The sequence below is a fragment of the Gorilla gorilla genome, chromosome 2, assembly GCF_029281585.2.
Source record: "Gorilla gorilla gorilla isolate KB3781 chromosome 2, NHGRI_mGorGor1-v2.1_pri, whole genome shotgun sequence".
NCBI classification, from domain to species: Eukaryota; Metazoa; Chordata; class Mammalia; order Primates; family Hominidae; genus Gorilla; species Gorilla gorilla.
Window position 1 is genome coordinate 165,423,290 of NC_086017.1, and position 15,946 is coordinate 165,439,235.

The window sequence follows — 15,946 nt, forward strand, 5'->3', positions numbered from 1 at the left end:
GGATTACAGGTGCTTATCACCACGCTTGGCTAATTTTTTTATCGTTAGTAGAGACGGGGTTTCACCATGTTGGCCAGGCTGGTCTCAAAACTCCTGACCTCAAGTGATTTGCCTGCCTCAGCTTCCAAAAGTGCCAGGATTACAGGCGTGAGCCATTGTGCCCGGCCTCAATCCATAGGCTTTAAAAAGGAAAAAAGATTGTGGAAACCTAGATGTTAAATTTAGGATATCATATGGGTTAGAATATTTTATGATAAAATGCTAAATAGATATTGCATCCCCAAAATTATTTTCCATGTTAAACTTCCTTTTTTGTTCCTTTGCCTGTGTTTTTCATACTTCCTGGAATGCCCTCTTCAGGCCTCCTCAGATGGCCAGATAGCTCCTCTTAGGGCCCATGTCAAGCCTTTCCTCTGCTGAGGAACCTCTCAGTACTGCACACTGCAATCTCATCCTGAGAATGCCCAGTGCTCGCTGTGTGTGCCCATTAGTTCACTTTTCCCCTCATGTTTTCTGTCTCACCCACCCTCCACTGTATGACTCGAAACTCCCAGCCTCCTGCTACATCCTTCCTTTCCTTTACAGAACTTCTCAAGAGAGTGGCCTTCATTTCTCCAGATTAATTAATTCAGTGGATTTTTGTCAGGCACCTACTTCCCATCAGTGTTATTCTCAGTGCTGGGATGTAGCAGTGAACCATACAGAGATCAGATCTCTGCTCTTAGGCTTATATCCAAGTGAAGAACCGATCCCCTTGGGCTTCCTGCTCTTAGGAAGGGTGACTTTGGATGGAAGGGAGCTTTGGCCAGTCTGCCTGGGCAAATGGTCTGCAATGAGCTAGGATGATGGGAAAGTATTTCTTCTTGATCCAGTTAAAAATAAAGGATCATTTCAGGTAGTGGTAAGTGCAGTGAAGACCCTAAAGCTGGTGATGTGATCCGGAGTGAGTGCTAATTGGGGGGTGGTGAGGATATGTACCCTAACTTAGGTGGTGCAGAAAGACCTCTCTTGAGAGGTGATATTTGAGCCTTGAGTGAAAAGGAGGAGTCAACCCTTAGGAAAATGCAGAGTCAGAATGTTTCAGCCAAAGGGAACAGCAAGTGCAAAACCTCTAGGAAACGAGTTTAGTGTTTTCAAACTTGGCTTGAACATGGAGAATGTGGCTGGAGCAGAATAAACCAGGGAGAGGGTGGCAGTCAATGGGCAACAAAGTCCAGTTTGTCTTCAGAGCTACCCCAGTGCTGTCTGTGGGCCATCAGTCCTCAAGTAGTTACCAGCCTGGTATGTAGGAAGCAGTTTGACATTTCTGAGGCATCAAAACTTGTGATTATTTTAACAATTAATTTATTTTTACTGTATTTCTAAAAACGCTTGGTCTGCAGTGGATTCAAGGGGTGGAGACTGGTTCTCTACCAGAGATATCTCGAGAAACACTGATTTAGAACCACATAAGCCATAGCAGGAAGTTCCAGGAACAACAGGGGTCCTGGGGACAGAAGTTTCAGTGGGGCAAACAATAAGAACCCTAACCCTAATCCTGTTGGAGTAGTCGAGGGGAGTCCCGATGTTGGCTTGGACCGTGATATGTAAGAGGAGATAGAAATGTTATATTTTGGAGACAAAAACAACAGGACCAACTGATGGATTGGATGAGTTGAGGTGGCAGTAAGTGGAAGAGAGGAATTGATGATATTTAGATTTTTGGCGTGAGCTGCTAGCTTGAGTTGTTTCTTAATCAAGGTAGGGGTACGTGCAGTGAGTTGTTAGCTAGTTGAGTTGTTTCTTAATCAACCTTGGCGTGACTTCTTCCTCTGGCACCCTGTTGAGGCCTCTCCATCAGATTAACAGGCTTCCTAGTTTCACACCCAGCAGTCCAATCTTCCTTTCTTTACCTCTAGTATCATTTAGTTTTATTGACCATCCAGCTCTTTCATGCTAACCCTTTTTTTGAGATTATGTTTTTCTCAGCCTCTTATCTATGCTCTTAGTTTGCCTCTCACACCTATGACCATTCCTCTTCTCTGTCTCTTCAGAAATGCAGCCTGTCCAAAACCAAACATCAACACTGCCCGTGGCTTTCCCCGACACACACATTTCTGTAAATGGTACTATTGACACTCTTTTGCGTTATCCAGTCTGGAGACTTGGTGCTGTTTTTGATGCTTCTGTGTCAGAACAGATCCATCACCTGCCAGTTCTTCCTGTGTAAAAGTCTATTTCATCTTTCCCCATCTTTCCATTCCACTGCCTCCTTCCTAGGTCAACCACATGGCTTTTGAACTACCCCAATGGCCTCCTAGCCATTCTCCTCTCCCATCAATACAGTAGTTTTATCACGAATCCCTAAGCTCAGCTCTAGTTTTGTCCTTTCCTTGCTTTGTACATAGCGAGTAGGTTCCCAATAAATATTTTTGGGATTGACCCATAATTATTATAACTAGCTTTTCTCTATCTGAGACAAGGTAGAAGAGTAACCAGCTGTGGAGAAAAACTGCTTCCTGTCTCTATTTACTGCCCTTTTTGTTACTGCTGGAGCAAGTTTTTCCCAAATTTTACTTGTTTTTCAATTTTTGCTATTAAGGATTCAGTCAAATGTTTTTTAGGATGTACGTCGAAGTCATGTATGTATACTGTGTTATATCTGTTTGTCCATGACAGGCCCTAAGTCATGGTATTGTCAATGAGACAGTAGTCTGTGAAAAATACAAAAGGCTACCCTTTATAAAAGGACAAAGGAAGAATGTTTTACCACTGTCATTCTTTTTTCCCTCTGGGCCTTTCAAGAGGAATGTGGGAGCCAGAGAGCCCCCTTTGTCTGCCTTCATTAAAATGAAGCACAGACAGCTGCAGCTGGCACACACAACAGGCTGTGGCAAGTGGAGTCCTTGGCTTCCTGCATTTGCAGTAAAATTTAGATGTCATTTGGGTGTAGTGTATACCGTCATGAAACATCTAGGACATGTTCAGTGATGAACACAAACTTTCCTCACTCATTATATGTCAGTTATAGGATATGATGACCTTAGGCCATAATCAAATAGCCTTCTCAAAATTTCTCCCTCACAGAGCTAGAAGCATAATGAATGTGGTTGGTGCTGTCAACCATCCAGACACCAATTCCTGGGCCTCCTGATAAAGGGGCATTGTTTGCAGGGAGTCTTTGAGCTTTTCCTGCTTCTGTTAATGATTTAATTAACAACAGGAAGTACATGGAATGGAATAAAATTGTAAATAGTATCTCTGACATAGTCATATACTTCATCCTTTTAGAAAAATCACAACATAAAGACAGTATACATGGAAACATTTTATTTATTGCAGGGTATAGCATTTTTTTCCTCGTTAAATCTAAATTCTAAGTCCAGTCATAATCTTACGTTTATCTAGTGCCTGTCAAAGGATCTGATCTTAATGTGGTCCTCATCACCAACCCCAGTAGGACAAGAGGTCTTTTATCAGCAGGAAAACATCATTGACCCGCTTCAGGTTAACTGAAGGATTCTGGACCAGATTTTTTAGGTCTGAGCTAATGTAATATGATAAACAAGAAATAATTGATTTAACTATATAGCATGTGACAAAAATCTAAATTTTAGAACTCTTAGTGGGCTAGGGATATTATTTTGCTTCAGTTAGATTTTTTAAAATTTGGCAAACTGAACTGATATCTAGTTTTTTAAGGCCTGGTCTCAGCATTTTTAATGACTTTTTTTCACACTATGGGCTTTCTTTCATGGATCAGTTTTCTGAACTAATCTAGTTGAATTGAGTATGTGAGGGAATGAACAAAAACAACTATCTTCACAATCCTATTCTTTACAAAGGTTCGAAGGACTTTTTTCAAAGTCCATGGATATAGAAAATTCAAAAGGAACCACAGGTAAATGTGTAGGCTGTAAAAAGAAACACAAAAGGTAACTGGTCAAATGCCATTTTGGAAGGGATAAAAGGAAGGTTAAAGAGCAACTAAGGGCTCTTTTTTTCTATTGAGAAATCAGGAAAACCCTGTTAGTGATGGAGTCCTCAGCCAATGTTCTGTTCTGTGCAGCCTCACCTGCAGCCCTGTCTCTGTGATTTGAAAGTCTACTTCCTACTTTCTCAGTATGTATCTATGTTTTGTAGCTGATGCCTGGTATTCCATAAGAAGTGAGACTTTGCTGTATCTTTGACCTTCGTGCAATTAAGTTTAAACCTACTGTGCATAATGAATTATATGAGACAGGACAAGGTGCTACCATAGCTGATAGGAAACTGTAGAAACATCATTTCATGCCATGCATGGAGAACTTGAGGGTTATGAAAAGACTACATTTATAGATATTTAAGTTAAAAGGGTCTCTTTTCAATTTAGTCTTCTTTCTCTACGTAGGTCAAATGTTTTGGTAGAGTGTTCCATTTCAGCACACTGCATGCTGTATTGGATTTTGTGAGTGTTTTCTGCTCTGTGTGTTCCCTCATACTGAGGGCGGTAAAAAGCAAGGGACTCCAGTGTATTTGCTGTGCACCTCCAAGCTAGCCCAGGGCCTGTGCAAAGTGAATGTGGGTGGAGGAAGGAGTGGTAAGGCGAGTCTTGAAAGTTGATATGCCGCAGATGGGCTTCAGTGCAGCATTGCTTACTCTTGTCACTTTGTGCAAAGGGAAAAGTCTGTGAACTGGCTGTGTGGTAGATTGTGAATTCATCTCAATTGTTTTATATCGATATGTCCCTGGAGAAAATAGATGTCTGTGAGTGAGCCCTAGACTTCATGTCTAAATTTAATCGTGGGTAAGTCTATGCCCTGGTTTTTCCTGTCCCTAGAATCCATCTTGTAACAACTTAGTTCCTGCTTTAGAGATGTAGTACTTTCTGCTTCATAGCTGGGGGAGCTCCTTAGCAGGCTCTTTTTTTTTTTTTCTTTTTTTTTGAGACGGAGTTTTGCTCTTGTCGCCTAGGCTGGAGTTCAATGGTGCACTCTTGGCTCACCGCAACCTCCGCCTCCCAGGTTCAAGCAATTCTCCTGCCTCAGCCTCCTGAGTAGCTGGGATTACAGGCGTGCACCACCACGCCCAGCTAATTTTGTATTTTTAGCAGAGATGGGGTTTCTCCATGTTGGTCAGGCTGGTCTCGAACTCCCGACCTCAGGTGATCCCTGCCTTGGCCTCCAAAAGTGCCGGGATTACAAGTGTGAGCCGCCCCGCCCGGCCTCTTGGCAGACTCTTGAAAGCCCCAGGGGAAGTCCTGTGGATTTGACAGCATCTAAGAGGGGGGGTGGGACTCACTCAGTTGAAAGTTTCAAAAAGCTGCTCCTTTTAGTGATAGCAACAAGGAGTGTCTTGTTCTATCCTCTGGAGTCCCTGTGAGGGGCGGCCATGTCTAAGAGATGCTATTAGCATCCAGGCAGCATGCCACAGAAGTGAAAGATTTCATCTGGACTTCTGGAAACTGGCTGTAGGGCAAAGCCACTGCTGATACTGGCCACTCAGTGCCACAGATGGTGTCTGTGTACAGGAAGATCTGCCTCACTGGCTCCAAGTTGCTCTAAATTGCTCCAGAAGACAGCAGTATAGGCTATGTATAATTTGTTTCAGTATGGCATAGAGAGACACAAATGGATCATTTTAGATTTCTCTTGGTGAGCAACACTTCTATTCATGAGGTATTTTGTTTTCGATTGGCTTTGTACTTTGCAAATTCCACTTGAGCCTGTGTAAAAAATAGATCTCATTCCCAATAAAGACATCATAGCAAAGATACAAGTGTTTGCCTGGGAATTATTTTAATGAAGTTGTGCTTTGCTTATTTCTTACAGAACTATTGTAAAGCCCTTTGTCCTGTATTAGAGAGAGAGAGAGAGAGAGAGAGAGAGGTTTTAAAAGCAAGACAGGAGCCTTGGCTTCTATATAAATTGTGCATATTACTACTTGACACACCATCTTGACCAAGGCCCAGCCTCATCTTAATCTTTGAAAATGCCTGTCTTTCAAGATACCACAGTTTCCACCCTTCCGGCCTTCCATCATTATTTTGTAAACACCTGCTGCGTAACACCACCTCTTTGATTTCAGACTGCCTGGGTTAGGTGCTTAACATACCAGACTTGCTTTGTCCTCTGAAAAAATAGAAATAATTTTGGTAATATTTTCAAGATTGTTGTAAAAATTAGATTAGATGATACTTGCAATTGTTTAGTACCATACCTGACACATACATGCTTCACAATATTATTTAGAACAAGGCCCAATTCCTGCCATTCTGGAGTTTATAGCCTGGTAAGAGAAGCAGATGAGTCAGTAAATGATTGGGCTCAATATGTGATGAGTTATATAATTCATTCATTAGCAGACGTATACTGAGCCCCTGTTATGTGTTGGGCAATGTTGTAGAGATAATGCAGTGAACCAAATGGATAAGCTGCCTGCTTTTATGAGGCTTACTGTTGACCAGCAGTATAATAGAATTGTGCAGAGGGGTGCCCTGGAAACAGGATTATCAGACTGGGATGGGGATGGAAGGATGGGTTTATGTATCAGAGGAGCCCCCGCTGGAGGAAGTGAGCCTTGTGTTTTCAGCATTGAGTGGATATATGTTGAGCAAAAGAAGCCAAATACAAAAGCATACATACTAAAGGATTTCATTTGCAAAAAAGTACAAAAGAAGCATGGTAATAGAAATTCCATGGTAATGGAAAACAGAAGAGCAGTCACCTTTGGACAGAGGTTATTGATTGGAAAGGGTCAGAATGGAAATGCCTGGCGCATCTGTGTCTTGGTAGGTAAACACAGAGCTGTACACGCTTATGATTAACTCAGTTTATGTTATGTATGTTAAGAAATTTTAATGGCAATAATGAGTGGGCTTATCTAGGTAAAAACAGGGAAGGAATAGGAAAGGCTGGGGCAAGGGTGCTATGTTCCAATGTGGTAAGTCATCCTCTCTGCCTGGGTTGAAAGGATGCATATGGGGATGAAGGTGGGGTGACAGCGACAAGCGTCTGTAGATTCAGGCTGCTATGAGAGAAGAGTTTTTTTCCCCAGGTGCTGGTCATGAAGGCATTTTTTCTTAAGAATATAGAGTGGCACAGTAGAAACTGACTTTGGTTTGAATTGCTTGCCTCTGAACTTCTGTCTGATCTTAGCATCCTTCAGATGGGCTTTTGAGAGGATTACATGGAACAGTGGATGTTGAGTGCAGTGTCTGACATGTAGCATGTGTTTAATAAACACATAAGAGAGTTAAAAGTGTGTGTGTGGCGGGGCAGTATTTAATTAATTGTAATTTTAATACTTGGTGCTCAAAATAAAAAACCAGGGTGACTGCATTATGTAGAGAAGTGCTTGCTTATCTGAAACTTTTGATCCTTTAGTTGAATAATTCTTTTTATGTAATTATAGCTTAATATTATATTAAAAGTATTGGTCATTTTTCCTGTGCTCATTAAACCATTTTAAGCATTTGGGAACAGTGTAAAAGTGGCCAAAGAATTTCTATTTCAGTAAGACTCATATTTGGCAAAATTAGTTGTATGAGGGATGAGACAACTAAATATGTCAAGTTTCTCAAGTTTACGGAAAGGTTTGAGTGTGTGGGAAGGGAAGTGGGGAGGAAGCAGAGAAATTAGCAGGATTTTAAAAAAATGAAACTTAACTGCTTTTGAAATGTTTAAACATCAAATTATGGGTATGCTAAATACCTTTTGCAGTTATAATGTGTTCGTGTAATCAGCTCCTTATTAACTTTTAAACTGTCATATGAGAAGTTCCTTTTAATCAATAATGAGCCAAGTTCATTCAGACTCTTTTGACAATGATGACTAGTCTCCTGCTTATTTTAGACTTTCCAGCTTATCACTTTTAAACTACTCTCACCCTGTTTTACCGTACCTCTCTGGAGAATCTCTTGTTTTCTGGGAGTGCCTTTGCATTGGCTGCCTAGAACACACTCCATTCTGTGTTTTTACACCTTGAGTCTCTCAGTTGGATCTGCCCTCTGTTTTAGGAGCGAGCGAGCCCGCTGGATAACTGCCCTGGGACACAGCAGCGGGAAGCCTCCTGCAGACCGAACCTGTAAGTTCTCTCAAAGGGAAGCCCACTTGGGAACATGGATGGGCTCTGCCCCCTGCTGGACGCCGGGTTACTAACGAGTTATATTACCACAATACTTGCCTAAGTTTCCTCCAGGGCTTCCTTCTGCTTTACACCAGAAATGTATGATCCTTGCTTTGGAAGTCAGGGGGTCTGAATTCAAATCCAAGGTGCATTTCTTTGTTGTGTAAACGTGTCAAGTCATTGCTTAGCATTGCAGAGCCTATTTAACCATCTGCAAGTCAGTTACACCATTATATACAACATGGGGTTATTGTGGAGATTAAGTTAAATAATCTATGTTAAAAGCCCTACTTGAACTGTAAAGCCCTTAAATTTTTAGCTATTATCAGTGGGCAACAGTTGATCATGTTTAAACCTTCTCCATACTGACAGTCTGGATTTAAGCTGAAAAGTATTTTTAATCTAAAAGAAAATTACCTAAGAATTCTTTTTGACCTTCTAAGAAAGTGTGTTTCACTATTCTAGAGAATTGGAAACTGGCACAGTGAAGGGGGGTGTTGTATGCCTATTAGCTTCCTAACTTTGATGCTGTGGTTTCTTAGATTATTACAGTTGCAAGGTCAAATCCAAAGAATTAGAACAAAACATTGTTATCCTGGAACACTCAAAAATTATAGCTTTTAGATTAAAAGCCAAAATGACTGGTTTGAAAGTTCCCAGAAATCAAGCGTTGTATTAAAAAGCAAATTAAGAAGTCACATGTCAGCATTTTGTTTGTTTGTTTTGAGATGGAGTCGCGCTCTGTCGCCCAGGCTGGAGTGCAGTGGCGCTATCTCAGCTCACTGCAAGCTCCGTCTCATACCATTCTCCTGCCTCAGCCTCCCAAGTAGCTGAGACTACAGGCGCCCGCCACCATGCCTGGCTAATTTTTTGTATTTTTAGTAGAGACAGGGTTTCACCGTGTTAGCCAGGATGGTCCCAATCTCCTGACCTCGTGATCCGCCTGCCTCGGCCTCCCAAAGTGCTGGGATTACAGGCGTGAGCCACCGTGCCCGGCCACATGTCAGCATTTCTGAGGAGGTCTAACATGACTTCTCAGCTTTTGGTTGGAGCTCATTTTATTTCTAAACTTTTTTTTGGAAACTTTCATGTGCTCCTGTTGGGATAGGGAGACACTCTGATGAGAGCCAGGAGAACTGTGTCTGTTGCAGATTTTGCATGGCCTTGGCACATCAGCAACTCTTTCATGTCTCAGTTTCCCTAATGCAGAGTGACTGTTTTCTGTTCCATTGTGTGACATGACTAATGACTCCTGATCAACCTGTTATTGAGGGGATTCATGCATCATAAAAGGCCTCTCAAATCTGAGCTTCTGAAATTCTAAAGCTTATAGCCAAGCAAGGGAGTTGCTAGAAAAGATGTTCTGCTTTTTATTAGAAGCCCAACTTGTTTCTCTCAATGCTGGCCCTGAATTGCAGAGAAAAATAAGTAAGTGTACATTATTGGATTGCACATGTTTTTTCTCTGCTACTGGAAACTTAGTATGTCCTCTTTCGGCCTCAGCACTGACCCAGGTGGAAATCGTTAGGTCATTTACTGCTAAGCAGCCAGATGAACTCTCCCTGCAGGTGGCTGACGTCGTCCTCATCTATCAGCGTGTCAGCGATGGTGAGTGGGAGCGTTCTTATGGGACACTCGTGGTTCAGGATGCAGAGTGCTATAGACCCGAGGAGTGTCATTTTGTCATCACTGCCCATATTCCAAATCTTGACATGTTAATGTTTGAGATCACATATATGTACTGTCTTCTCATCTCTAAGGCTAAACCATGACGTTTTCTTTTTTCCCCAGTCCCCCAGTGACCTAGTTCTTATCTCTAAATATTCGTCCTTTCAAAAATACCATTCTTCCTGCTATCCTTTACCCAAAGCATCTCCTTTCCCAGCTCAGCCCAGGTTCAAATACTCTCAGCCTTCTCACTTCAGGGCCTCTGCTCACGTTCTTTCCCTGCCATGTCATTCATTTCCCCTTGAAAGCTTTCCCTATCCCACTTTCTCTTCTCACCGTAGCACTTAGCCTGGGGAGGGATGCTGCCTCTCAGCTTTTTCATATCCTTGGAGCCTGGCACACTCCAAATACTTGTTGTTTGGTGTGGACTCTGTTCTTTTTCACAGGCTGGTATGAGGGGGAACGACTGCGAGATGGAGAAAGAGGCTGGTTTCCTATGGAATGTGCCAAGGAGATAACATGTCAAGCTACAATTGATAAGAATGTGGAGAGAATGGGACGCCTGCTAGGACTGGAGACCAACGTGTAGTCTCTCAGATGGTCTTTTGTTACTGCAAGATTTGCACGACACTTACCGGGCTGGTTGGTTCTGGGCTAGTTTTGTTAATTTTGTCACAGCCTATTTAATTAAAAGAACGAAAACACTTGCCTTTAAGCTTGCCAGGTTGTTCTGCTCTCTCATGAGAAGAGCTTGGATACAGTGAGTTTGCACAGCTCAGTTTTTACCTAACCACACACTTGCAGACCTCCTGAGGTACACAGAATAGCTGAGCAGTTCACTTCAGGGATCAGGTCATCTCTGCTCCTCCTAGTTTCACCATGTTCTGGCAATAAAAAACACATATTATATCCTGGTTTTCTCTATCCTTGCATTACTAAGGTGACTGTCTCTCTTTATACATCCTTGTATGGTTCTCCCAGTATTAGCAAGATTTTATATCTATCTATCTGTAAAGAATGTCCAGTTTTGTAAATATTTCCCTGCCTTTTTTTTTCTTTTTTTACATCTGATTCTAATGCTTCGTTAACTTCAAAAGGAACTGGTAGAGTTCAGAAGGTGAGCTGTTGTTTTTCTAAACCTCTTCCCAGGAAAGGGACATTGACACTTGAATTTTTGTCACCTTTTTCCTCATTAGAAGGAAAGTAGAAAGCCTTACTTTAGGATTTTTTAAAAAAATCCATCTCACCCCATATTGGTCTTAAATAAGTATAGACTAATTAACCTAAGCTACCTTTAACAACGTAGAATTTAGATGGGTTCATATATGTGAGAAAAACCTGAATATAGGACAGGGGTCCTACTTTTTTCCCCCACCTCTGTCGCCCAGGCTAGAGTATAGTAGTGTGATCTTGGCCCACTGCAACCTCTGCTTCCTGGGTTCAAGTGATTCTCCTGCCTCAGCCTCCCAAGTAGCTGGGATTGTAAGAGTATGCCACCACGCCCAGCTACTTTTTGTATTTTTAGTAGAGACAGGGTTTCACCATGTTGGCCAGGATGGTCTCTTAACTCCTGCCCTCAAGTGATACACCAGGGAGGAGATCCTCGGCCTCCCCAAGTGCTGGGATTATAGGCATGAGCCACCGTGCCCAGCCTACTTTCTAATTAAAAAAAAAAAAAAAAAAAAAACTTCCCAAATGAGCTGATAAAAAACTGACGTGAGGCTGCTTTGCCTTCAATAATACCTAGTTTTTCAGCCGTTCCAACTCGTTTCCAAATAGAAATTAGCTGGAACACACTATAGTAATCTCAAGGAAGGGAAAATTAGGCCTTAAAAGATATCAAGAAGTCAGCATGGTACCCAATTGAAACCTTTTGACCTTAGTGGGAATTCATTCTATTTGCACTAAAAGCCTTAACTTGCTGTATTCAGAGTCCCTCTTAACTGTGAGTTTCTGTAGAACTTTACTTTTTCCACTAGTGCACAGAGAGAGAAAGGTTATTTTAATAGTCGGTTTCATGGAGATGATGAAGGATGGGAGTTTAAGAGGGGGGAAATGATTTTTACTGGCAGCTATATTCCCTCTCTGTTCTATTTGCTTTAACAAAGGGATAAAACCTGGCAAAGTGTACCTTATTGGAGGACTCAAATCTGTATGTGACATGTCCCAACTACTGTCCGCTAACTAGTTATCCAAATTGTAAAGCTACAGAAGCCCAGCTGAGGGGTAAGTGTGCCTGGCTCACACAGCCTGCACCCTGTCACCTCGGCAATGAGCCAGTGTGGGGCACTGGGGACTTCTAACCCTTGGATTCCTCTTTTTGACCTGTGCATACCTTCTAATTGTAAAATATATTTCAGACCGTGAGTACCTTGAGATCTGAGCAACTGTGTTAATGAAGTAATAGCAATGGTCCACAGTGAAAGATGTGTTGGGGTTTGCAAAACAAGCATTCCGTCTCTGCAAAACAAGCATTCCGTCGCCTCTTTAATAATGTCACAGACTTTTTAAAGGAGAGGCTAACAAGTTGTAATATAATCCGTCATGTTTTATTTAGGAAGGAAGGTAAATTTGTGCTTGCACGGGGATCATTTTGTATTATTTTTGCTAATACCCAGTTGAAGCTAAAAAGCAACTATTTGAATCCTGTGAATTAATTTATAAGAATGTTAAACAGCTTTGGAAATACATGCATCTTATGAATCATAGCCTTATTTAGCAAGATCAATGCTGTGTATTAAAGTGTTTGTTGTTATATGGCAAGTATTTAACACATTTCACAGTGTTTGTTTGATTTCAACTGTGAATTGTCTTACAGTTTTTTCAAACCTAGTTGTTTCTATGAACACCTGCTCTGAATTGTACATTGACTTCATTACTAAAGAACAAAAATGTTCATTTTTGTCCCAGTAAATTGAGACTGCTTGTATACTTTGAGAAAAATATGAGAAAAATATGTGAATTTATAAAGATTTTGTAGATACTTGTCCTTTTGTGCTGGTGTGATTTATTTTACTCTAGGTTGTTTTCAGTTAAGTATACAGTTTCCTGGATTTTTGGCCAAATCAGAGCTCTATTTAAAAGGTATCTGTAGCTAACATTTCAGAGGACTAATCTTTTCTCTTTGGGTACATGCTGGCATCAGCTGCCCTAGAAGACTAGAACATTTTTAGGAGATGGGTCATGCTGTTTCTTCTCGTAGTTGGCATAAACCTGCAGGACTAAATCGCTTATCTTACATAGTGTACAGTTCCCTTATCCCCTGGAGCATATCCCTACCATTCATTTGGTCACCTCGTATCTGAACCCTTGTGTTTGTTTGTGAAATTTTACCACCTTGTGAACCTTGGTAGAAGTAAAAAAATGACTTCCTTGACATTAGTTTTTTTTTGCTGCATAACAAATTGCCACACACTTTTAGTAGAATAAAACAATACCCATTTAATATCTCACAGTTCTGTAGTCAGAAGTCTAGAATAGCATGGGTGGGTTCTCTGCTTAGAGTTTCACAAGGCTCTAAGTGTTGGCTGGCAGCTTTCTTACCTGGAGCTTGGTGTCTTCTTTCAAGCTCATTTCTGTTATTGACAGGAGTCACCTCCTTGCTGTTGCTGAGCTGAGGTCCTTGTTTGCTTGCTGGCTGTGAGCTGGGGCTGCTCACAGCTTCTAGAGGCCCTTCATATCCTCGCCACAGGCTCCTTCCATCTTCAAAGCAGCAATGGCATGTTAACTCCTTTTCTCACTTGGAATCTGACTCCCTCTTAGGCTACCAGTGGGAGAAAACTCTGCTTTTAAATAACTTACATAATTAGGTTAGACTCATGAGATAAGTCCCTTATGACTAACTCAAAATCAAATGATTTGGGACCTTAATTACATCTGCTAAATTCCTTTGCCATGCAATATAAAAGAATTATGGATGTAGTATCAGGGAGGGAGATTGGGGGACATCTTAGATTTCTGCCTATAACACCTTCTATAAAACCTTAAGATGTTTGAGGCTTAGAGTTTCCAGCATCTCTTACAGCTAAGATACACCTAGCTATGTGATAGGAAACTGCAATCAGCTACCTCTATCTTAGAATACACCAATCAAAGCCTTCTTTCCTGGATTTTCACTCAAGCTAGTGATGGAAGAGGAAAGAGGTAAGGAATACCATCCCTGGAAGTAGCAGAATGCATCCTCCTATTTGCTCCATCCCCTATCTGAAATCGCTGATGCATTTTTCCTAGGCTTTGTCAAGTACCAGAGAGGCAGAGCTACTTGGTGGACTTGCAGTGCTAAAAAATAATCCGGTCAGTGTTTAGTACCATTAATAACACTTCTCATGGATTTGGTCCCTAAAGGGCTTATTCTCCTGTGGGAGTATGAATCTGAAAGATCTAAAGCTTTGCTTTCTGAGTTTTTAGTATATTAAAGTCCTGGAAGAAGAAAACACATCCTGTCTCTGAAAGAAACCAACATCATCAGAACTAAGACTTCTGTTACTTCTAAAAGCAAATTGTCAAAGTTTCAGTAAACACTAAGACATGGCATTGTGATCCAGAAAAAAACAAACACAGGGACTCTGTATACTAGAATTATCAGGTACAGACATTAAAGTACTTACCATTGCTGTTGACGGAGATAAAGCCAGAACGGAACTACACAGCTGTGTAGTAGAAGAAAAAAACCTAGAAATTATGGAACTGCGTTTAATGCCAGATTAGGTAAGAGTTAGATATTGGGGAACGGGAAGAGAGGCTAGAAGATTCTACCCATAAGGAAGCATGGAGAGAGGAGACCTGGAGAATGTAGGGATTTAACTGGAATCCCAGAGGAGAGTGGAGAGAGAAAGCAGCATTGGCAAGGGGCTGGACCTTTATAACCCTGCTCTGACCAGATATGAGAGGCAGGCTATCCCCAGGAAAATAGAGTGGTCTTGGGTAAGGTGGCTCCCTTCAGCTGAGGACAATTCCCATAGAGGGTTGATGGGTGAAGGCTGTCATCCAGTTGCATTCCCAGCACCTAAAGCAAAAAGTCCTTCAGTCCTGATGGGGGGTCAGGGCAGAACATCACAACGTTCACTAAATGGAGCTCTATCAATGTTACATAAAGTGGTCTTTAGGGTAAAAGGTATCACTAGGGATAAAGTGGGTGCCTACATAGTGATGAACGTTTCATCTAATCAGGAAGATGGAGTAACTTAAATATATATTCTAGCAATAACCTAGCATATTTAACTATATGGCCTCAACTAAATAAAGTTGGCAGAAATATAAGAAAAAATAATTAAAATCATAGCATGAGACTTCAACACATCTCTCAGTATTTGATAGGAAGAATAGATACAATCAGGAAAAGAATAGAAAATTTTAATGAAATAGTTTAACATAATGGGAATATATAGGACACTCTGCAAACAATTTCAGCATATACATACTTTTCAAGCACATAAAATATTTAACAACATTTGGCTATTCCCTGGGCCATAAGGCAAATTCCAACAAATTTTAAACAACTGAAGTTATGCGGAGCGAGTTCTTTGATGGCAACATAAGTAGGTCAGAAAACAAAAATTAAGAATTATCAATTTATTTGGAAAGTTAGGCCTTTCCAAATGCAAAATTATAAAATTCCTTGAAGATGACATAGGAGACAATCTAGGTGACCTTGGGTTTGGTAATGACTTTTTATCTACAACATGAAAAGTACGGTCCATGAAGAAAAAAAAATTGGTAAGTTGAACTTTTATAGTAAAAACCTCAGTTCTGTGAAAGACACTGTTAGAATAAAAAGCCACAGACAGGAAATATTTGCAAAACATAAAGGACTGGCAATCAAAAACATACAGAAAACTTAAAACTCAACAGAAAACAACCCAGTGTTCAAATTCAGGGGTGGCGGGGGGGAACTAGGCAACTCACCAAAGATAACACAATTAGTAAACATATGAAAAGATATCTAAGATCATACATGAGGGATGAATTTAAAGGAGATGCCACTATATTCATTAGAATAGCTGAAGTCTAAGACCCTGAAAATACCAAATACTGACGAGGATGTGGAGCAGCGGGAACTCTTACTGCTGATGGAAATGCAAAAACAACTTGGGAAGACAGTTGGGCAGTTTCTTACAGAAATACACACCTACCATATGATCCAACAATTACACTCCTTGGTATTTATCCAAATGAGTTGAAAATATGCCCACAG

General features: G+C 41.0%; 1 protein-coding gene across 1 annotated transcript in view; it reads left to right on the forward strand.

Annotated features, from left to right (window-relative positions):
- Positions 1–12,479, forward strand: part of ARHGEF26 (Rho guanine nucleotide exchange factor 26) — a 137,330-nt gene extending 124,851 nt beyond the window's left edge. The window contains exons 13-15 of the mRNA XM_019024743.4: positions 7,976–8,043; positions 9,589–9,693; positions 10,200–12,479. Coding sequence (XP_018880288.1) covers positions 7,976–8,043; positions 9,589–9,693; positions 10,200–10,342 — 316 coding nt within the window. The 3' untranslated portion in view covers positions 10,343–12,479. The remainder of the gene's footprint in view (positions 1–7,975; positions 8,044–9,588; positions 9,694–10,199) is intronic.
- The last annotated feature ends 3,467 nt before the right edge of the window (positions 12,480–15,946 follow it).